This window comes from Mercenaria mercenaria, chromosome 17, assembly GCF_021730395.1.
Source record: "Mercenaria mercenaria strain notata chromosome 17, MADL_Memer_1, whole genome shotgun sequence".
In the NCBI taxonomy this organism is placed as follows: Eukaryota; Metazoa; Mollusca; class Bivalvia; order Venerida; family Veneridae; genus Mercenaria; species Mercenaria mercenaria.
In genome coordinates, this window is record NC_069377.1 from 71,482,969 (window position 1) to 71,507,847 (window position 24,879).

Consider the following 24,879-nt stretch of genomic DNA (forward strand, 5'->3'; position numbering starts at 1 on the left):
ATGCAGATTTCCCGTGTATTTTAACTTGAAGATAACCCAGTTTTCAAGTGATGTCATTTCATTTTGTCTATTGCAAAGTGATTATTGACAGATTTAACTGTGTCACTGCTAAATATCTTTGAAATTTATTGATAACAGTTTCATAAATCCGTGCATCATTTTGCCTTTAGACTCAGACAAGAAACATTGTGTAATAGTAATACTAATAGGCCTACACCTATCATGTCTTCAAAAGATCAGTTTGTTTTCACTCTTCGAGGAGGTTTAAAAATGCCAGCTTTGGGACTTGGGACATATGCACCTAAAGAGGTAGTACATTTAGTCCAACTAATTTGCCGTGATCCTAGGAAATACTGAGTTATTTTTCTTAAGTTATGAGCAAGATCTCCACTCGCGTCAAACACTCGAAAGACCAAAATAGTGGAGGAAATTTCCGTTTAAATGCTGATTTTGTTGCGAATATGAGATAAAGTTAAATAAAACATGCATGTATCTAAAGGGGATTCAATTCCTCATTGATTTATGTAAAACTTATCAAATAATTTCCAAAATTGTGAATTTTCTGGTGATTTAAACCTATGTATATACTGTACACGATTAACGTTTACCCCGTGTACATGGCAATAAGTTTACATGATGGTGTACTGTGATTTATCCTCCATTATTTTGGTCCTCCGAAGGTTAAATTGCCCGTCACAATTATAAAACAATCTGACCGTCATATTATTTTGACTAGTAGTACATTACTAAATAAATCCCACATATGATAGAAAATCTTCAAAAGGGTTCAAGGTGGGCACGATTCTGATGCTCATAAAACTAGTCAGACTGAAATGAGTACAGAGTTATACATTTGAGTACCTCATCTATATCATTAAGTTGATACAGATACTATGCTTGATTTGAAGATGGTCAGTTTTGAAGTTTCCCTCAAGTCAAAAGATAATACATGTATACAAAAATAAATTCTCATATTTCTGATAAAAATGTGTGAAGTGCACAATGTAGAAACATATAATATTATATTGAAAACTCGTAGCATCAAACATAATCTTTTCCTAGCAGAGATGAAATTTATATTTATCTGATTGAGATTCTATTTTTTCCTTACATTTTGCTATACACTTAATTTCGCCCTGTTTAAACTTGCATTGCATTTATACTCCTTCAAAATATACCTAGAATGAAAGAAATATAAAATTTCAGCATAAACCAATTTTGAATAGCACACTGGAAAAATCTGAAAAAATAATAACATGTACATGTATATCTTTTTTTCATTTGATTTTTTTTCAAGTAGATAATCTACTGTTTCAAAGATTTTCTATCAAATTTGGGAAATCTCCAGTGGTAATTATGTCAGAAAATGATGCCAAAAGTTGAAAAGTACAGTTTTGAGCAATATTGTCATGTAGATATTTTTTTGTAAATCAGAGTATAAAATAGTGGGTAAACTTGATTATCATCAACTTGTTTACACCTACCATCTAGTATTTGCACCAAAAATGCATGTTTATTGTATATTTTTAATTTTTAAGGGTGGACTCAGTGGGCAAGTGGTTGAGGTCACTGACTTTGAATCACTTACCCCTCACTGGTGTGAGTTCGAAACCTTACCTGGGATGTAGAATTCTTAAGGTGAAGGCGCCATCCATCTGGCTTACAGAAGGTCAGGTGTTCTACTGAAGTTCCCACACATGCCTTTAACAATCATGCTTGGAGGGACACCTGCTGTCTTTCTCCACCATCAAAAGCTGGAAAATCACCATGTGATCTAAATTGTGTCAATATGACTCAAAACCCAACAGGAAAAAAATGTAAAAAAGTGAAACATAGTGGCAAATATCAAATTGTAGTCACTATAAGGTCTTACAGTACCAGAAAATATTTTATGATCATACCTAAACTGATTTTATCTTGAAATAAATGTATATTACAAGGTTTCAGTGACTTCCCCCTTTATGAAAGTTTTCAAAAACCTGTGAAACTGCCTCAGTAATCATGTGTTCATGACATTGTGGTCTCATATATTTGCACAGACTGTAGTAGATGTCAGGACATGTATTTCAGTTGTGGTTGTAGATGATAATTTTTGGAAAACTATTATACTGTTTACCAAAAGAAACACTTACTATGAAAAATTGTGAGCACCTTCCATATTGAGTCAGTAAAACTTTATGTACGATTGGAAATATTATTGCAACCAGCAATTCAAGTCTTCCTATTATTGGTAAATCGGGTAAAAAAGTTGAACTTTAGAGAATGATTGAATATAAAAATTGATACAGTGTATTTCCTATTTGTAGGATGATGATGATGTATTTAATGCTGTTCACACTGCAGTCAAGGTCGGATACAGACATCTAGACTGTGCTGCAATCTACAGGAACGAGATAGCAGTGGGCAGTGCCATCAAGAAACTCATTATAGAGGGAACAGTACAGAGAGAAGATCTGTTCATTACAAGCAAAGTTTGTGTGATTCTCTTCATATGATTAAAGACATCAGCACATGATTTATATAGCCAGTTATGCAATATGCTGTATATTTTGGTGCCTTAGAGATATAAGATCTTAAATGCTATATAGTTTCTATAGACTTACAACCTTATACCTCTAAGCAGTCAATTATGTTGCCTTCCTTTAAAGAAGAGGGGATAATAGGCAATTGTTTTCGTCTGAAATTCCTCATGTGTAGGTTGGTCAGCCATTTTGTTTCCGATAAAGTACTAGAAGAAAGATTGGTGATGCAGTAGTCCAGCTTCTTACAATGGTTCCCTGTGGCCAGTAGATAATTTCAATATTTTGGGGTCATAAGGTCAACCATTGAAAGGTTAAAAAGTAATAACATACTTGACACTGAAAACTATACACCCAGTTTCCTCTGACAGTCCATAATGCAGGGTGTATAGCTTTAAAAACAACTCTTGGTCATTCAGAAAGTTTTTTGTTGTTGTTTTTTTCACCCATGATTTTCACTTATCTGTCATGTCTATGTCTATATGTCAAATATACATTTAATTCATATCAAACTAGGTGGAAATGAAGAAATTACTCCGGAAGAGTTGCAATACACATTTTCACTTCTTATGTTATTTGCATGTGTAAGGTACCCTACACATTTTATGTCAGTCCTGTGATAATATGATTATCTTTAAAGAAATATATTATACATGTCCGAGAAAGTATTGAAATAAAACCAGAACTGATATGACTGTTTTGACCGACTGGTGTTTTCAGCTTTGTAACTTTTACAGAAACAGTGAAAAGCATTAAGTTGTTTCTGAACTCTAGATTCCATTTGTTTACAGTTATGGAACACATGTCACAGACCGGATCTTGTACGAGCCAGCTTGAAGAAATCATTAGACGACCTGGGACTCAAGTATCTTGACATGTATCTAATACACTGGCCTATGGCCTATAAGGTTGGTATCTCAGCCTGTCATAATATTTCTCATTAATACTTGAAAAACAGAAGAAGAAATAAGTTGCATAACTCTGACTTTCATTTTTAAGAAATCTATTGTGTCTGTTTTTAGTTGAGAAGATTTTGTACTGTAAATGGGTGCAATAGTATTTTAGATAGTCACAAACATGACAAAACATGTCATAAGGCAGCCTTTTTAGCTCACCTGTCACAAAGTGACAAGGTGAGCTTTTGTGATCGCGCGGTGTCCGTCGTCCGTCGTCCGTCTGTGCGTCCGTAAACTTTTGCTCGTGACCACTCTAGAGGTCACATTTTTCATTGGATCTTTATGAAAGTTGGTCAGAATGTTCATCTTGATGATATCTAGGTCAAGTTCGAAACTGGGTCACGTGCCTTCAAAAACTAGGTCAGTAGGTCTAAAAATAGAAAAACCTTGTGACCTCTCTAGAGGCCATATATTTCACAAGATCTTCATGAAAATTGGTCAGAATGTTCACCTTGATGATATCTAGATCAAGTTCGAAACTGGGTCACGTGCCATCAAAAACTAGGTCAGCAGGGCTAAAAATAGAAAAACCTTGTGACCTCTCTAGAGGCCATATATAATATTTCACAAGATCTTCATGAAAATTGGTCAGAACGTTCACCTTGATGATATCTAGGTCAAGTTCGAAACTGGGTCACGTGCCATCAAAAACTAGGTCAGTAGATCAAATAATAGAAAAACCTTGTGACCTCTCTAAAGGCCATATTTTTCATGGGATCTGTATCAAAGTTGGTCAGAATGTTCATCTTGATGATATCTAGGTCAACTTTAAAACTGGGTCACATGCGGTCAAAAACTAGGTCAGTAGGTCTAAAAATAGAAAAACCTTGTGACCTCTCTAGAGGCCATATATTTCACAAGATCTTCATGAAAATTAGTCAGAACGTTCACCTTGATGATATCTAGGTCAAGTTCGAAACTTGGTCACGTGCCATCAAAAACTAGGTCAGTAGGTCAAATAATAGAAAAACCTTGTGACCTCTCTAAAGGCCATATTTTTCATGGGATCTGTATGAAAGTTGGTCTGAATGTTCATCTTGATGATATCTAGGTCAAGTTCGAACTGGGTCACGTGAGGGCAAAAACTAGGTCAGTAGGTCTAAAAATAGAAAAACCTTGTGACCTCTCTAGAGGCCATATATTTCATGAGAACTTCATGAAAATTGGTCAGAATGTTCACCTTGATGATATCTAGGTCAAGTTCGAAAGTAGATCACGTGTCTTCAAAAACTAGGTCAGTAGGTCAAATAATAGAAAAACCTTGTGACCTCTCTAGAGGCCATATTTTTCATGGGATCTGTATGAAAGTTGGTCTGAATGTTCATCTTGATGATATCTAGGTTAAGTTCGAAAGTGGATCACGTGCCATCAAAAACTAGGTCAGTAGGTCAAATAATAGAAAAACCTTGTGACCTCTCTAAAGGCCATATTTTTCATGGGATCTGTATGAAAATTGGTCTGAATGTTCATCTTGATGATATCTAGGTCAAGTTCGAAACAGGGTCATGTGCGGACAAAAACTAGGTCAGCAGGTCTAAAAATAGAAAAACCTTGTGACCTCTCTAGAGGCCGTACTTGTGAATGGATTTCCATTAAAATTGGTCAGAATGTTCACCTTGATGATATCTAGGTCAAGTTTGAAACTGGGTCACGTGCCTTAAAAAACTAGGTCAGTAGGTCAAATAATAGAAAAACCTTGTGACCTCTCTAGAGGCCATACTTTTCATGGGATCTGTATGAAAGTTGGTCTGAATGTTCATCTTGATGATATCTAGGTCAAGTTTGAAACTGGGTCAACTGCGGTCAAAAACTAGGTCAGTAGGTCTAAAATTATTAGAATCGTTTGACCTCTCTAGAGGCCATATTTTTCAATGGATCTTCATGAAAATTGATCTGAATGTTCACCTTGATGATATCTAGGTCAGTTTCGAAACTGGGTCACATGTGGTCAAAAACTAGGCCAGTAGGTATAAAAATAGAAAAACCTTGTGACCTCTCTAGAGGCCATATTTTTCATGAGATCTTCATGAAAGTTAGTGAGAATGTTCACCTTGATGATATCTAGATAAAGTTCAAAAAAGGGTCACGTACCTTCGAAAACTAGGTCAATAGGTCAAATAATAGAAAAACCTTGTGACCTCTTTAGTGACCATATTTTTCAATGGATCTTTATGAAAATTGGTCAGAATTTTTATCTTGATAATATCTAGGTCAAGTTCAAAACTGGGTCACATGAGCTCAAAAACTAGGTCACTATGTCAAATAATGACGTCATACTCAAAACTGGGTCATGTGGGAAGAGGTGAGCGATTCAGGACCATCATGGTCCTCTTGTTTAAACATTAATCCTTATCATGCTGGACACGATTGATTCTGCCTTTGCAACCAGTGTAGATCATGATCAGCCTGCACATCCATGCAGTCTGATCAAGATCTGCACAGTTCGCCATTAAGTCAGTCTCTTTTTGGTAAGCACCCCTCGTAACAGTTAATGGTACTGTCCAAATTGAAAGATGGACAAGTTCATTATAGAAATTTTTCAGGGTAAGGATTAAATATACATGTTAAATATAAAATGGTTGTTATATTTCAGGAAGGGGGAGAGTTTCACCCTAGAGATGAAAATGGAAAAGTCTTATTTTCTGATGTAGATTATGTAGACACTTGGAAGGTAAGACTCATGCATGAAGTGGTATTTATAAAATGTTAGTTTTGTTTTGGGACGTACACACAAGTTGTAGATATTGCACAACTAAAGGAACGGAATACTATTCAGTAAAAGATTGAATGCATATTTCTCAGTACAAAGCTAATTATCCTTATTACAAATGCATTTACACCTACAAATGATATTTACTTGTTTTTAAGAAAGAATGGAATTAAATGAAATTTGTAACATAAGACACATATTACAATGATGTCACACACAGTCAGTTTGAATTTGAACATCAATGTGGAAAAATGTTGATATTTAATGGTCCGTTGTAACGTAACAGAGTTTTAAACTGAGTTTTATATATGTATATGTAATACAACTGATATGTGGTATGAAAAGTAAAACGTGCGGAATTAAAAAGTGATGTACTATGATTGGCTTTTGTATATTTAGCTCACCTGAGTTCAAAGTGCTCGGGGTAAGCTTTTGGGGTATCACACACAAGCTGTCCATTAACAATTTCCTTCAAACAACATCTCTGAAATCATGCGGTGGACGTTGATGAAACTTGGTCTTTCCTTGGTTGGTCCTCTCCCAGAGTTATTCAAACTGTTCGACTTGGTTGCACATAGGGACACCCAGAGATAAAAACAGAAAAATCTTCAAACAACATCTCCTCTGAACAAATGTTAAAGTTATTTCACACAAAAGATCTTTGAATGTCCTTTTACCAAGGTTATTCCAATTATTCCAATTCATGGAAAAACATGACCACTAAAGGTAAAAATAAAAAAAATCCCAAACAACATCTACTAAACTGTTGATATGATTTACAAATAATGTCTTAGAAACCTTTCTTGAGTGACTATCTGCCAAGAGTGTTCATATTGAATTGATGGGTCAAAATATATGGTGAAAGAACTGACAAAAGACAAATCTACAAAATTAATGCCAGCTTCTTCTAAACCACGGTTTATTTTCTGTGAAATAATGTCACAGAAATGTTACTTGTGTGACCCTCTGTTAAAATTGTCTTTTTCTCTGAATCTGTAATTTGGAAGAAATATTTCTTGTTATTCCTGTTGCTGTTTGGCGATACAGGTCCAGCCTGGCCCTCTTGTAATTTTTAGTGTGAAAATCTTGTTTGTTACTTCAAAAATATTCAGACTTGTCAATTTTTCAATAATGTACACATTCATCAGTCATTTCTATTTATTTATTATACCAGATTTATATGGTTCCCTTTTCCTGATAAACACATTCAAAGGCGCTTTACTTAGTGCAAAGGCAGCCACTCTGGGCGCCAAATTCATCCTTTACAGACACAGAGCGATCTGACCATAGGGACAGAATCAGACAATGCCCCCAAAACAGAGAGAGAGAAATTCTTTTAGATACAGGCTTATACTGTTAACTTAGCCTAGCTCTTTGTGAATAGAAAGTCTGGTTCTTAAATGTGCCTTGTGTGTAGTACCGATACATGCGAAGCTGCCTTTCCTGGGAATAACCGGTACTGGCCTCTAAATGACACATTGTCAAAATACATTATTCTTCAGCACTTGATTCCCTTGTAATTTTTTCTCTGATTTTGCTGTACCACAAATTAAAGTGCTTTGATAATTTTTATCACTCTACTTATATCAGACAATGCACATGTCACAAATCTACTTGAATTTTAGACAGTAGACAACTTGAACAGAAAATTCAGTCAAGGAGTAGTCGGTGCAGTTTTAGCTCTCTAATGTTGACTACAACCAGAAATAGCTAGTTTTATAGATAAAACTCAAGGCTGCCCTGTCTTTATTTCAGAACAGAGTTATTTAGTGCGCATTTACAGTTAGATGAGAACTTTATTTGGAAGAGTGAATAAAATGTAGCCTGTTTTGTTTTTAGCTCACCTGAGCAATGCTGCTCAGGTGAGTTTTTCTGATCACTCGATGTCCATCCATCGTCCGTCGTCTGTCGTCTGTCAACATTTAGCTTCTGTATGCGATAGAGGCTGTATTTTTATGCCCCCGAAGGGAGGCATATAGTTTTTGAACCGTCTGTCTGTCTGTCAGTCTGTTGGTCTGTCAGTCTGTCGGTCTGTCAGTCTGTCCGCAATTTTCGTGTCCGGTCCATATCTTTGTCATCGATGGATGGATTTTCAAATAACTTGGCATGAATGTGTACCACAGTAAGACGACGTGGCGCGCGTAAGACCCAGGTCCGTAGCTCAAAGGTCAAGGTCACACTTAGACATTAAAGGTTATTGCATTGATGGGCGTGTCCGGTCCATATCTTTGTCATCGATGGATGGATTTTCAAATAACTTGGCATGAATGTGTACCACAGTAAGACGACGTGTCGCGCGCAAGACCCAGGTCCGTAGCTCAAAGGTCAAGGTCACACTTAGACATAAAAGGATAGTGCATTGATGGGCGTGTCCGGTCCATATCTTTGTCATCGATGGATAGATTTTCAAATAACTTGGCATGAATGTGAACCACAGTAAGACGACGTGTCGCGCGCAAGACCCAGGTCCGTAGCTCAAAGGTCAAGGTCACACTTAGACTTTAAAGGTCATTTTTCATGATAGTGCATTGATGGGCGTGTCCAGTCCATTTCTTTGTCATTCATGCATGGATTTTAAAATAACTACGCATGAATGTGTGACACAGTAAGACCACGTGTCGCGTGCAAGACCCAGCTCCGTAGGTCAAAGGTCCTAAACTCTAACATCGGCCACAACTACTCATTCAAAGTGCCATCGGGGGCATATGTCATCCTATGGAGACAGCTCTTGTTCGATTAATCTTCATGAATATTGGTCAGAATGATAACCTTGATAAAATCTAGGTCGAGTTCGAAAATGGGTCATCTCGGGTCAAAAACTAGGTCACTAGGTCAAATCAAAGAAAAACCTTGTGTATGCGATAGAGGCTGTATTTTTCAATCAATCTTCATGAATATTGGTCAGAATGATAACCTTGATGAAATCTAGGCCGAGTTCTAAAATGGGTCATCTCGGGTCAAAAACTAGGTCACTAGGTCAAATCAAAGAAAAACCTTGTGTATGCGATAGAGACTGTATTTTTCAATTGATCTTCATGAATATTGGTCAGAATGATTGCCTTGATGAAATCTAGGCCGAGTTCGAAAATGTGTCATCTCGGGTCAAAAACTAGGTCACTAGGTCAAATCAAAGAAAAACCTTATGTATGTGATAGAGGCTGTATTTTTCAATTATTCTTCATGAATATTGGTCAGAATGATAACCCTGATAAAATCTAGGCCGAGTTCAAAAATGTGTCATGTGGGGTCAAAAACTAGGTCACTAGGTCAAATCAAAGAAAAACCTTGTGTATGCGATAGAGGCTGTATTTTTCAATTGATCTTCATGAATATTGGTCAGAATGATTGCCTTGATGAAATCTAGGCCGAGTTCGAAAATGGGTCATCTCGGGTCAAAAACTAGGTCACTAGGTCAAATCAAAGAAAAACCTTGTGTATGCGATAGAGGCTGTATTTTTCAATTGATCTTCATGAATTTTGGTCAGAATGATTACCTTGATGAAATCTAGGCCGAGTTCGAAAATAAGTCATCTCGGATCAAAAACTAGGTCACTAGGTCAAATCAAGGAAAAACCTTGTGTATGCGATAGAGGCTGTATTTTTCAACTGATCTTCATGAAATTTAGCCAGAATGATTACCTTGATAAAATCTAGGCCCAGTCCGAAAATGTGTCATCTGGGGTCAAAAACTAGGTCACTAGGTCAAATCGAAGAAAAACATTGTGTATGCAATAGAGGATGTAGTTTTCAATTGATCTTCATGAAATTTGGTCTGAGTGATTGCCTTGATGAAATCTAGGTCGAGTTTGAATATGGGTTATCTGAGGTCAAAAACTAGGTCACTAGGTCAAATTAAAGAAAAATCTTGTGTATGCGACAGAGACTGTTTTTTTTCAATTGATTTTTATGAAATTTGGTCAGGATGATTGCCTTAATGAAATCTAGGTCGAATTTGAATATGGGTCATCTGAGTTCAAAAACTAGGTCACTTGGTCAAATCAAAGAAAAAACTTGTGTATGTGATATAGTCTGTATATTTCAATTGATCTTCATGAATTTTGGTCAGAATGATTGCCTTGATAAAATCTAGGTCGAGTTTGAACATGGGTCATCTAGGGTCAAAAACTATGTCATATCTAAGAAAATGCTTGTTTTATCGCAAGAGACCAATTTTTTGGTCCAATCTTAATGAAAATTGGTCAGAATATTTGTTTCCATGAAATCACTAGGTCGAACATGTTTTACACTGTTATGGTGTGTTTCTTAGGTGAGCGACCTAGGGCCATCTTGGCCCTCTTGTTTAAAACGGGATAACATGCATTCAGTATTACATAATAAATAAGTTAAATGCTGTCATACCTGTCTGAGAAGACCACTTGGAAGAGTCAAAAATGGTTTTTATTTACAGGTTAGACACTGCAAATATAACTGGAAAAGAAAATAGAGGTTTTACTACTTTTTAGAGCCTGTTGGTCTTTTCCCACAGGTTACTGTTAGCGGAGGTCTCGCTGTAATACTTTATGCTAAATATGTGATTGCTTCCAGGCATTAGAAGATTGTGTAGATGAAGGACTAGTCAGAAATATTGGTGTATCAAACTTCAGTAGTAAACAGCTGCAGCGTATCCTTGATAAAGCCAGAATTAAACCACAGATTAACCAGGTATCTTACCTTGATATAGCCAGAATTAAACCACAGATTAACCAGGTATCTTACCTTGATATAGCCAGAATCAAACCACAGATTAACCAGGTATCTTACCTTGATATAGCCAGAATCAAACCACAGATTAACCAGGTATCTTACCTTGATATAGCCAGAATCAAACCACAGATTAACCAGGTATCTTACCTTGATATAGCCAGAATCAAACCACAGATTAACCAGGTATCTACCTTGATATAGCCAGAATCAAACCACAGATTAACCAGGTATCTTACCTTGATATAGCCAGAATCAAACCACAGATTAACCAGGTATCTTACCTTGATATAGCCAGAATCAAACCACAGATTAACCAGGTATCTACCTTGATATAGCCAGAATCAAACCACAGATAACCAGGTATCTTACCTTGATGTAGCCAGAATCAAACCACAGATTAACCAGGTATCTTACCTTGATATAGCCAGAATCAAACCACAGATTAACCAGGTATCTTACCTTGATATAGCCAGAATCAAACCACAGATTAACCAGGTATCTTACCTTGATATAGCCAGAAATCAAACCACAGATTAACCAGGTATCTTACCTTGATATAGCCAGAATCAAACCACAGATTAACCAGGTATCTTACCTTGAATGTAGCCAGAATCAAACCACAGATTAACCAGGTATCTTACCTTGATATAGCCAGAATCAAACCACAGATTAACCAGGTATCTTACCTTGATGTAGCCAGAATCAAACCACAGATTAACCAGGTATCTTACCTTGATATAGCCAGAATCAAACCACAGATTAACCAGGTATCTTACCTTGATGTAGCCAGAATCAAACCACAGATTAACCAGGTATCTTACCTTGATATAGCCAGAATCAAACCACAGATTAACCAGGTATCTTACCTTGATATAGCCAGAATCAAACCAAACAGCTAAGACAAGCATTGATGACTTAAGCAGTTTGTGTTGACCCGATCCGTTTTCCAGATGTTTTTTTTTTTATGTTTGTTTCTCGAAACCCTGGTTAATACTAGTGTTTTGCTCAAACCCTTGTGACTTTGAGCATTGGGTGTTATTTTACTGTTGCAGAAATGAGATTTTTTTCATGAATTTTCTTGTATTTGTTAAACAAAGTTGTTTCTTTTGCACAGGTGGAGTGCCATCTACATCTGTCAAACTCAAAGTTACAGAAATATTGTCAAGAGAATGGAGTTGTGTTACAGGCATACGCCCCGCTTGGTTCATCTGGTAACAAAACGTTAGTATACACAAATTTCACTGTATAGAAACTACTTGCAGTCATATTTACATACTTCCAAGACTTCCTGTGATATGTCTTATTAAAATATAATATTGTTACTGTGAAATCACTATTGTTTGTGAAAGACTAATTTTGGATTTGGCAATGTAGGAAATTAAGTCCCAATGAACAAGTAAAACTTCTATCCATTTTATTGTCTAAAGTTGAGATCCACAAGGTGATATCTCCACGAAATATCTCTCTTGGCCCAAACCAGATTTTATTCCTATGGAAGTTACTGTTTCATATCAACTCAAGGATTATGAAGGAAGAGGTTCAATTATAGCACAGAGAATTGTTTGCAAACCTGATAAAACCTCTTTAAAGTTTGATTATGATATTGTATTTACAGCATACAAAAACAACATGAAGGTCATGGCCTTGATACAGAGCATTATATTTTGCACTAAAAACCATTTAACATTTCAAGTGATTTTCCTAGAAAGCAAGTCACCTTTCAGTCACCAGCATTTATAATTGTACAACTAACTATAACTATCAGACTTCTCACATACATTCTAGTATTTTCACCTTGGATATCTTTCAGCTTCAGTCTATATACACTGATTTCACAGAAATAAGTAAGAGCCTTTATTATTTCAGAGAGCCCCCTCCGAAGTGTTTAGAAGAACCAGTATTATTAGAAATTGCAAAGGCCAAAAATAAAACTCCCGCACAGGTAATTTTTTTTTTATTTAAATCTGCAAACAGACTACTGTATCATGATGCTCATAACAGGTATTCCAGATCTTGTGTTGACAAAAGATTGGTAGATATACTTTCTTTATATATAAATGTAAATGTAACACATCAAATCATTTAAAATGTACTTGGTGAAGGCTATAAGTTTTATACACTTACCTTTTTAATTCATTCCGGAGGCATCAGTGGTCGAGTGGCTAAGGTCACTGACTTTGAATTATTTGCTCATTTATGCTGTGGGTTCAAAGTCATGCTTTTGATGTAGAATTCTGTCACCTGAGAAAGCCATCCAGCTGACTGTAGGAAGCTCAGTGATTTTACCCAGTGTCCCATGTCTGCCCATGTCTGCCAGCTTAAAGGGGCACCTGACATCTACTTCTATCGAAAGCTGGAAATCCACCTTGACATAAATTGTGTCGGTGTCACTTAAAACCCAGCAACAAAACAAGTTTAGTTTGGAGAACTTTGTACTGGCAAAATTTTAGTTTGTAGAAAAAAAATGGAAAGATATTTATTGTGGATTATTGAATTCTTTTTGGATTTCTTGGTTGCATTGGACAGGGCTGGAAATAAAATCCTAATGGACATAATTATAAAATTTTCCATTTGTCTTGTCTTTAAAAGTTGAAATCCAGGAAATCATGTCCATACAAAAAAAAAGACATTTTTCACTAAACAATAAAATTTAATGCCTACAAAATTAACTGATTTCACAATAACTCTAAATTAATGGTATTTTTTTAAAAAACAGTCTTCTCTTGACATTATGACTATTAACTTCTGTTTTATTTTCAGGTGACATTGAGGTATCTCTTACAAAGAGGTCTGTCATTAGTTCCAAAAAGTGTGACACCACAGAGGATACAAGAAAACTTCCAGGTACTGTTAGCATCCTCCTATTGTAATTTGTTTTCAAACAACTTTCATTGAGATATGTTGTTATAGTCAGGATATTTCAATAAAAGTTATGTCTGGGAAATTGCTGCATCAAACATCCTGCATCAAACTTGGAAAATGTTGCATCAGATTTAGCTATTACAGAATTGTTAGCTCAACTATACGAATGTAGAGCTGTCCTACTCGACCCAGTGTCGGCGTCTTTCTGCGTCCTCACCTTGGTTAAAGTTTTGATGCACTTTCTCTTTATCTCTGTAATTGCTGGATGGCTTTGTTTCAAACTTTAAATAGTTATTTCTCATCATCACCCACATCATATTGCACAAGGGCCAGAACTCTCACACCAATATTTCATGAATTATCCCCATTTTACTTAGAATTTCAGTTTAAGTTTTGATGCTTTTTCACTCTATCTCAGTTATTACTAAATGGATTTGATTTAAACTGATAGTAGTTGTTCATGGATGTTTTTAGATATGTTTTACATTATTCATAGTCTTCTTTACATTTTTAGCTCACCTGTCACAAAGTGACAAGGTGAGCTTTTGTGATCGCGCAGCGTCCGTCGTCCGTGCGTGCGTAAACTTTTCTTTGTGACATCTCTAGAGGTCACATTTTTCATGGGATCTTTATGAAAATGGGTCAGAATGTTCATCTTGGTAAATTCTAGGTCAAGTTCGAAACTGGGTCACGTGCCATCAAAAACTAGGTCAGTAGGTTTAAAAATAGAAAAACCTTGTGACCTCTCTTGAGGCCATAATTTTCAATGGATCTTCATGAAAATTGGTCAGAATGTTCACCTTGATGATATCTAGGTCAGGTTCGAGACTGGGTCACGTGCCTTCAAAAACTAGGTCAGTAGGTCTAAAAATAGAAAAACCTTGTGACCTCTCTAGAGGCCATATATTTCACAAGATCTTCATGAAAATTGGTCAGAACGTTCATCTTGATGATATCTAGGCCAAGTTCCAAACTGGGTCATGTGCCTTCAAAAACTAGGTCAGTAGGTCAAATAATAGAAAAACCTTGTGACCTCTCTAGAGGCCATATTTTCCATGGGATCTTATGAAAGTTAGTCTGAATGTTCATCTTGATGATATCTAGGTCAAGTTCGAAAGTAGGTCACATGCTATCAAAAACTAGGTCAGTAGGTCAAATAATAGAAAAACCTTGTGACCTCTCTAAAGGCCATATTTTTCAATGGATCTTCATGAAAGTTGGTCTGAATGTTCAGCTTGATGATATCTAGGTCAAGTTCAAAACAGGGTCATTTGCGGTCAAAAACTAGGTCAGTAGGTCTAAAAATAGAAAAACCTTGTGACCTCTCTAGAGGCCATACTTGTGAATGGATCTCCATAAAAATTGGTCAGAATGTTCATCTTGATGATATCTAGGTCAAGTTCGAAAGTGGGTCACGTGCCATCAAAAAGTAGGTCAGTAGGTCAAATAATGAAAAAACGTTGTGACCTCTCTAGAGGCCATATTTTTCATGGGATCTGTATGAAAGTTGGTCTGAATGTTTATCTTGATGATATCTAGTTCAGGTTTGAAACTGGGTCAACTGCGATCAAAAACTAGGTCAGTAGTTCTTGAAATAGAAAAACCTTGTGACCTCTCTAGAGGCCATATTCTTGAATGGATCTTCATGAATATTGGTCAGAATGTTCACCTTGATGATATCTAGGTCATGTTTGAAACTGGGTCACGTCCTTAAAAAACTAGGTCAATAGGTCAAATAATAGAAAAACCTTGTGACCTCTCTAGAGACCATATTTTTCAATGGATCTTCATGAAAATTGGTCAGAACTTTTATCTTGATAATATCTGGGTCAAGTTCAAAACTGGGTCACATGAGCTGAAAAACTAGGTCACTATGTCAAATAATAGAAAAAATGACGTCATACTCAAAACTGGATCATGTGGGAAGAGGTGAGCGATTCAGGACCATCATGGTCCTCTTGTTACATGGATGTTTTTGGGTATGCTTTACATTTTTATATATTCAATGTTTATGCTTTATGGTTGGCGTTTACAATATGACTTCTTCTCGGCGATATATGACCATTTTGTGTTGATTCGCCATAAAACCCAACTCACTCACTCACTCACATCATCTCCCTCATCATACGAGACCATATGGTCCATAACTGTGGTACCAATATTTAATTTTACTTAGATTTTCAGGTTAAAGTTTTGATGCAAATTCACTCTATCTCAGTTATTACTAAATGGATTCGATTCAAACTTAAAGTAGTTGTTCCACCTTATCTCCCACATCATATGACACAAGATGCATAACTCTGGCTCAAATTTTTCATGAATTATGCCCCCTTTTACTTAGAGTTTAAGGTTAATTTAGATGCATTTTTACTATATCTCAGTTATTACTAAATGGCTTCGATTCAAACTTGAAGTAGTTGTTCCACATCATCACCCACATCATATGACACAAGGTGCATTACTCTTGCACCAATAATTTATAAATTATGCCCCCTTTTTGCTTAGAATTATACCTATTTAATGTCTTGATACACTTTATCTTTATCTCTCTTATTACTTAATATTTTTGACACAGACTCAAGCTATTAAAAATTGTCCACTATCTTCATTCACCATTGGAGTCGTTAAACACTCCAGTGACAGCTCCAGCTTTCTCAGATGTGCTCTGTTTCACTATCAAGCATCGAAATAGTCGAGCGCGCTGTTTCCTGTGACAGCTTTTGTTAGCCCACCTGAGCAATGCTCAGGTAAGTTATTGTGATCGCTTGATGTCCGGCGTCTGTCTGTCATTTCATCATTTAGCTTGTGTATACGATAGAGGCTGTATTTTTCAACTGATCTTCATGAAATTTTGTCAGAATGATTATGTTGATAAAATCTAGGCTAAGTTCGAAAATGGGTCATCTTGGGTCAAAAACGAGGTCACTAGGTCAAATCAAAGAAAAACCTTGTGTATGCGATAGAGGCTATATTTTTCAATTGATCTTGAAGAAATTTTGTCAGAATGATTACCTTGATGAAATCTAGACCAAGTTCGAAAATGGGTCACATGGGATCAAAAACTAGGTCACTAGATCAAATCAAAGAAAATCCATGTGTATGTGATAGAGGCTGTATTTTTCAATTGATCTTCATGAATTTTGATCAGAATGATTGCCTTGATGAAATCTAGGTCAAGTTCGAATATGGGTCATCAGGGGTCAAGAGCTAGGTCACTAGGTCAAATCAAAGAAAAACTTTGTGTATGCAATAGGGGCTGCACTTTACACCGGATCTTCATGAAATTTGGTCAGAATGATTGCCTTGATCAAATCTAGGTCAAGTTCGAATGTAGGTCATCTTGGCTCAAAAACTAGATCACTAGGTCAAATTGAAGAAAAAACTTGTTTACACTTAAGAGGCCACATTTTTGTCCAATCTTAATGAAATTGGTCAGAATATTTGTTTCCATGAAATCACTAAGTCAAACATGTTTACACTGTTGTGGTGTGTTTCTCAGGTGAGCGACCTAGGGCCGTCAAGTGCTATGAAAAAGTACCGATGTTTTAGGTTTCATTGTAACTTAAAGGTAATTCACTAGAACATGTGTATCTACATAAGTTTTTAGGAACACACTGTTGTTAGGTTAGTTTGATTAACAAGAATTTTCATGGAAGTTAATGAGAATTTGCTTTCCAGATTTTCGATTTTGAGTTGTCTTCTGATGAAGAGAAACAATTGCAGAATCTTAACAAAGACTTCCGTATGCATACTGAAGATATGTAAGTTATTAAGCTAGACGTTGGCAACTTAATTAGTACAGTCTTGAATTTCATACCTTTTCAACAGTTTTCACATTTTCTACATTTGATCTATAACCACTTCCCACCCATTTTGACACCACATCTTTTCACACAGGAAGACTTTAAGAAGGTTTTTGATATTTAGCTGATGAAGAAGTGGTCATTCAAACAAAATTTTAATCTTTGAGAAAATACTTCTCTAACTAAGTAAACAATGCTGTGTGAGCTGTTGAACGCCTGTGAAGTTAAGTCTGTAGTAGCAACATACTGTAAAATCAGACATTTTTGTGAGGCAGTAAGTTTGCTATATACAAAACTTGGAATTGTACCAAGTGGTAGAATATTTACTATATACTGTGAAATCATTATTTGGTGGTATTTGGCCATAATGGCTATCTCATGGGGATATAAATTTGTGGATTTCTAAGATTTCAAATTTTGAATATAAAATGAATAAGAATTATGTCTCCCACCACACAGTGGTGTGGGAGACATATTGATTTACTCCAGTCTGTATGTGTGTCTGTCTGTCACAAAGCTTGTCCGCACTCAAAGTCAAACATTTCTCATCCGATCTTCACCAAACTTGAACAAAATGTGTTTGACCATAAGACCTCGGCCATGTTCGATAACTAGCCAAATTGGTCCGGGCATATTGGAGTTATGCCCCTTGAATTACTGAAAAATCGGCCTTTTTACTCTTGTCTGCACTCTAAGTCGAACATTTCTCATCCGATCTTCACCAAACTTGAACAAAATGTGTTTGACTATAAGACCTTGACCAAGTTCTATAATTAGCCAAATTGGTTCAGGCATTTTGGAGTTACGGCCCTTGAATTACCAAAAAATCGGCCTTTTTGCTCTTGTCCACACTCTAAGTCGAACATTTCTCATCCGATCTTTACCAAATTTGAACAAAATGTGCTTGACCATAAGACCTCGGACAAGTTCGATAATGAGCCAAATCGGGCCAGGCATTTTGGAGTTCTGGCTGTTGAATTGTAGTGAGTAAACAGTATATAAAGACTGACTTGCTATTTAGATGATTAGGCAGTTGTCGGAGACATTCGCTTTTCTCAAAAGCAGCTCTAGTTTTACTTGTTATTTGGGATTTAACTTTGTGAATTCACTAAACAACAAAATCCATGAAAAAAAAATCCCCCTTTAATATTCATGATTTCACAGTATGACCTACTTGTGAAACATATTTGGCTGTTTATAACAATGATGTATACTTCCACGAGCATTTACCAGTACTTTCTCATAAAATGGCTATTAGTAAATATAGCGAAAGTAGTTCTGTCACAAAACATTCTGACATTACAGTATGTGGTTGGTGGATTAAGGTCACAATCTATGGTATATAAAGTATTTCCAGTTTTCCTCTCCAGATTTTCAATTTTGAGTTGTCGTGTGAAGAAATGAAACAATTACTAGATCTAAACAAAGACTACAGGTTAATAACTCAACAAGTGTAAGTGGGTCAAACAGCATGCATCTAACTATAAATTCAGTGTTGTTGTAACCTGTTGTATAGCCTGGTACTCTAGAAAAAAAAGGTTGTTTCAGAAGAAGTTGTCATTTTTGTTAGCTCATCTGATGAGTTATTGTCATCACTTGATCGGCGTAGGCGTCGGCATTGCCTGGTTAAGTTTTATGTTTAGGGCAGCTTTTCTCCTAAACTATCAAAGCTATTGCTTTAAAACTTGCAACACTTGTTTCACCATCAAAAGCTGACTCTGTACAGCATGAAACATAACTCCATCCTGCTTTTTGCAAGAATTATGGCCCCTTTTGGATTTCTTGGTTAAGTTTTGTGTTTAGGTAAACTTTTCTCCTAAATGGTCAAAGCTATTGCTTTAAAACTTGGAGCACTTATTCGCCATTAAAAGCTGACTCTGCACAGCAAATACCGTAACTCTACATTGCTTTTTGCAAGAATTATGGCCCCTTTTGGAAATCAGATTTCTTGGTTAAACTATCAAAGCTATTGCTTAAAACTTGCAACACTTTTTCACCATCAAAAGCTGACTCTGTACAGCAAGAAACATAACTCTATCCTGCTTTTTGCAAGAATTATGGCCCCTGTTGGACTTTAGAAAATATCATAAAAACAACAAGTAGGACAATATTTCAGTTATACAGAGACAAAAAAAATGAGATGAGTGTCTGCACCCGCAAGGTGGTGCTCTTGTTGAAATTTTACAACAACTATATAATATCTCTCAGACCAGAAGTTTTAGACATTAAATATATTTACAAAGATAGTAAGACAGTGTCTTAGTTGTATTAGTCTTAATGGTGGTTTTTAAGGTAGTTCTGCACGTTTGATAAACCGGAAGTGATGGCATAACGCCATTTTTCCGGAAAACATAAAGACTGGATTCGGCGTACGGAAATGAAAATCATTTTATGAATTAATCACAACCTGCGAGTAAATTTATTACAATGGCACTGTTACCATATTTCTAAAGTCAGAATAGGATATTAAAACATATCACATGTTAAATAATTCAAAATAATGTCTTAAAAATAGCGCGAAATGTCCAGTTTACTTTTATCATGGTCAGAGATCTCAAAAATTAGCACACGGACCTATACATTTTATTTCATCAAATTATAGGCCATGCCTTTACTTACAACTGTGAGAAGTTTCATCAAAATCTACATTGTAGAAAATTTTCTATTCGCGAAAATGTTATGAAAATTATGATTTTCCCATAGACTCCCATTATGAATTATTGCGTGAGGTCCCTATTTTTCAAACCAGTGCAGCAAAAAATCAAGCACACGACGCTATTTTTTTTATTTACTTAATTTTCTAGGTATATTCTGAAGTTTTGAAAAATCAGTTGAGTTTAATCAAATTCTACATTGTAGAAAAAATTTCGATCCAAACGTGCAGAACTACCTTAACAAGCTTACACATACAGTAATTTGCAATCCATTAGTTTTCAGTAATGCAAGGGTCTAAGTTTATAAAACTTGAGTTAGGAGACCAGTCTTAGAATGCAGTCTTGTCATTGGTCAGAGCTATTAAAAAATAACCAGTACCAGCCTATATAGCGTTGCATGCCTCACCCATCCTTTACAGCTTCATATTTTAGTAGTTTAACAAACATAGTCATTAGAATCATACATATAATCATTAATTTCATATGATTTTGCATAGTTCATTAATTTGCACCATGTCAAAATAACAAAAGGTCCTAAATTTTAGCTCACCTGAGCACAAAGTGCTTGGGTGAGCAATTGTGATCACTCACTGTCCCTCTGCCTGTGCTTTTCTTTAAACAAAATCTCCCCTGAAACCATGTGATGGAAGTTAATGAAATGCTTGGATGTTCCTAGGGTGGTCTTCTGAAATTGTTCAAACCATTCCACTTGGTTGCACATGGGGGCTGTAAGACTTAACAAGAGGGTCATGATGACCCTGGATCGCTCACCTGAGTAATGTTTCAAATGTCAAACTGATGATTTTTAGAAATTTTTTGGAAGATTTTCTTATGTACAATCAAGTTACCCCTGGGGCGGGGCCAATTTTACCCCGGGGGTCATGATTTGAACAAAGTTTGTAGAAGTCTACTAGGCAATATTACATATCAAATATCTAAGATCTAGGCCTTCTTATTTATTTCTAGCAACTTTATGAAGATTTCCCTATGTACAATCAAGTAACCCCATGGGGCTGGGTCAATTTGACCCTGGAGGGTCAAGATTTGAACAAATTTTGTAGAGGTCCACTAGGCAATGCTACATGTCAAATATCTAAGCTCTAGGCCTTCTGGTTTATTTTTAGAAAATTTTGAAGATTTTTCTATGTACAATCAAGTAACTCATTGGGGCAGGGTCAATTTGACCCCTGGGGTCATGATTTGAGCAAATTTTGTAGAAGTCTACTAGGCAATGCTACTTGTCAAATATCTAAGATCTAGGCCTTCTGGTTTATTTTTAGAAAATTTTTGAAGATTTTCCTATGTACAATCAAGTAACCCCATCGGGCAGGGTCAATTTGACCCCGAGGGTCAAGTCTACTAGGCAGTGCTACATGTGAAATATCCAAGATCTAGGCCTTCTGGTTTATTTTTAGAAATTTTTTGAAGATTTTCCTATGTAAAATCAAGTGACCCTTGGGGCGGGGTCAATTTTAACCCGGGGGGGTAATGATTTTAATAAGTTTTGTAGAGGTCCATTAGGCAATGCTACATGTTAAATATCTAAGCTCTAGGCCTTCTTGTTTATTTTTAGAAATTTTTTGAAGATTTTCCTATGTAAAATCAAGTGACCCCTGGTGCAGAGTCAATTTTGACCCCGGGGGTTGTGATTTGAACAAATTTTGTAGAGGTCCACTAGTCAATGCTACATGTCAAATATCTAAGCTCTAGGGTTTCTGGTTTTTGAGAAGAAGATTTTTTAAGATTTTCCTATATAAAATCAAGTGACCCCTGGGGCGGGATCAATTTTGACCCCGGGGTCATGATTTGAACAAACTTGGTAGAGGTCCACTAGGCAATGCTTCACACCAAATATCTAAGCTCTAGGGCTTTTGGCTTTTGAGAAGAAGATTTTTAAAGTTTTTCCTTTTGGTTGCCATGGCAACCAGAGTTCGGCATGGAATTCAATTCTTTGAACAATTTTGAAAGGGGACCACCCAAGGATCATTCCTGTGAAGTTTGATGTAATTCTGCCTAGTGGTTTTCAAGAAGAAGATTTTTTTAGAAAATGTTGACGACTGACGATGGACAACGGACATTGAGCGGTCACAAAAGCTCACCATGAGCCTTTGGCTCAGGTGAGCTAAAAATATAAAAATCTTCAAACAACATTAGTCCAAGTTTGAAATAGTTACACACAAATGGTTCTTATTTGACTCTCTACCAGTATTGTTCAAATTATTTTGATTCGTCAAAAGACGTGGCCACAAGGGACATGGTCACTTTTCCCTATAGCCTGTTATGCTGTAGTTTCGATCCCCTTAACACTTCCTTCTGCGCATGCGCATTAACAAAGACATGTGCGAGGGTCAAAATTAGGTTAAAGTATTTTTTGGGATTCCTTCAAAGATATAAATGTTAAACAAAAGAATAAAAATATATAAATTTTGCATACAAAAACCCCCCGTCATGGGTTGAATCAAAAAAAGCTTTTTGTTAATTGCCCCCTGAAGTAGTGTAGAAAGTTTTTTAAGTGAAAAATTAGTTTTTTACCGCACAGTTAAATTTGTTAATTCCCATCCTGAACCATTGATGTAAAATTGTAAAATAACGAGTAAAACTGGAAAGTGAAACTTTTTAAAACACATGTCAATGGATGTTTAGTTTCGGGCGAAAAAATTTAGGTTAAAATATATTGTGAAAACCTTTGTTGATGATTTACGCTTTTTGCGCATTTTGGGGTGAAAATTGCGTTTTCCTTAGGTAAATCTTTAAGATCGAAGAAACCCGGTACTTGGTGTGTAGGTGGTCGTGCGTTATTTGGGAAAATGCAAGGGCAAAACCCAAGGGAGGGTCAATTTGACAAGAGCGGCTATGTATATAGGGGTAGTGGAAACCTTAAAAAATTCCCCTTGTATAAAACCGGGTATTTTTAATAATTTAACAACAAAATGGCCCCTTGTTGCCCCTCTCCCAGGTTTTCAGATTTTCGGTAAAACAAAATAATGGCCCCCAGGGGTGTGGTCCTTTTCCTACATATTTTAAAAAACTTTTTTTTGTAAAAACGCTGCCCAGTTTTTAAAAAAATTTTTTGACAAATTGTGTCCCCTGTAAAAGAGGTTCAAATTATTTGAATCTGTAAAAAAACATGGCCCCCTGAGTGCGGGTCATTTTACCTATTATTTTATATTTTAATAGGTGAGCGAATGGGTCTCATTTGACCTTTTAAATTAATTGTACATTTGTTTTTGAAGGGCAGTTTGTTGAAAAAAAAATTGTTTTTTAAGGGAAAAAATTGATGGATAAATATAAAAAAAAATAAAATAAAAGTTTTTGTGAATTGTTTTCAAAAAAAGATTGTGAAATGGCGGAAAAGGGGAAAAGGTTATTTTTTTTTATATGCATCATATAATGTAAGAAAAATAATCTCTTTTAAAATTTTTGAAGCTGCTTAGCTCAATAGTGAGAGGGCGCCCCTAGTCATGGGGTCGATTTTGTTTCCCCTGGTGGGGTGTATGGCTCTGACATGGATAAAAAAACATTGTTTTTTGAAATGATTCGCCCTTCTTGATTCAATTAGCACAAAAAATTTTGTCTCACCCGATTTGATATGAAACTTTGACGTTACATCGATTGAAAGTTGACAATTCTATTGATGGTCAGTCTAAATTAATTTGAAATTCAAGAAAAATTTTATTTTAAAAATTTAATGGACACTAATTTTTTTATGAACAATTGTCAAAGTTGGTAGTATGCGTACAGAATTCAGGACATCTACTTTTTTAAATATGTTGAAAATTAGTGTAACCCCAACCCCAAAACACATGCTCTTTTTTATCATTTGAAAGATTTTAAACATAAACAGTATTTGACTGTTTTACAGAAAAAACTTTTATTTTTATGCCCCCGAAGGGACATTTTTTTTTGAACCGTCTGTCTGTCGGTCTGTCATCTGTCGGTCTGTGTTCTGTGATTTTTCGTGCCCGGTCCTATCTTGTCATCGTGGATGGTTTTTCAATAACGGGCATGAATGGTACCACGTAAGCAACGGTCACGGGGAAAGCCCCGGCCCGAGCTAAAAGTAAAGGTCAATTTAGACATTAAAAAGGTTAGTTGATGGGGTGTCTTTCCAACTTGTCATCGAGGGATGGTTTTCAATAACTTGGCATGAATGTGTACCACAGAAGCCCCGGGTCGTGCGCAAACCCAGGTCCGTCCCTCAAAGGTAAAGGGTCCACTTAGCATTAAGGGATAGTGCATTGATGGGCGTGTCCGGTCCATATTTTGTCATGTGGATGGTTTTCAAATAACTTGGCATGAATGGTCCCACAGTAAAACGACTGTAGCCAAACCCAGGTCCGTAGTAAGGTAAAGGTCACATTAGATTTTAAAGGTTTTTTTTCTGAAGTGCTTGAGGGGCGTGTCGGTATATCTTTTTATTCATGCATGGTTTTTAAAATAATAGCATAAATGTGTGAACGTAAAAAGAGTGTCGGGAAAGCCCCGCTCCGTAGGAAAAGACCCAAAAACTCGAAATGCCATAACTATTATTCAAAGTCCCAGGGGGGGATGTGTACCTAGGGAGAAGCTCTTTTTCATCTCAGTTTTTTATAAAAAGGGAAACAAAGATTAAACTGAAAGCTTGTTTACAAGTCACAATCTACGTTTTATATTGAACTGAGATCAAAAGTA

General features: G+C 36.1%; 1 protein-coding gene across 1 annotated transcript; it reads left to right on the plus strand.

Annotated features, from left to right (window-relative positions):
• Position 1: 1 nt before the first annotated feature.
• On the plus strand, positions 2 to 17,569 carry LOC123536211 (aldo-keto reductase family 1 member B1-like). The gene is made up of 9 exons (XM_053528579.1): positions 2 to 309; positions 2,307 to 2,471; positions 3,311 to 3,427; positions 6,069 to 6,146; positions 10,731 to 10,847; positions 12,004 to 12,110; positions 12,756 to 12,831; positions 13,650 to 13,733; positions 17,430 to 17,569. The coding sequence occupies exons 1-9, from the start codon at positions 223 to 225 to the stop codon at positions 17,514 to 17,516; spliced, it is 918 nt and encodes a 305-aa protein (XP_053384554.1). The 5' UTR covers positions 2 to 222; the 3' UTR covers positions 17,517 to 17,569.
• The last annotated feature ends 7,310 nt before the right edge of the window (positions 17,570 to 24,879 follow it).

What these genes read in the sequence shown, in the direction of transcription:
- LOC123536211 (XM_053528579.1), top strand. Translation starts at nt 223, where the DNA reads ATGTCTTCAAAAGATCAGTTTGTTTTCACTCTTCGAGGAGGTTTAAAA. An exon ending in TTAAACCACAGATTAACCAG is followed by an intron (nt 10,848 to 12,003) that starts GTATCTTACCTT and finishes TCTTTTGCACAG; the next exon opens with GTGGAGTGCCATCTACATCT. An exon ending in GGATACAAGAAAACTTCCAG is followed by an intron (nt 13,734 to 17,429) that starts GTACTGTTAGCA and finishes TTTGCTTTCCAG; the next exon opens with ATTTTCGATTTTGAGTTGTC.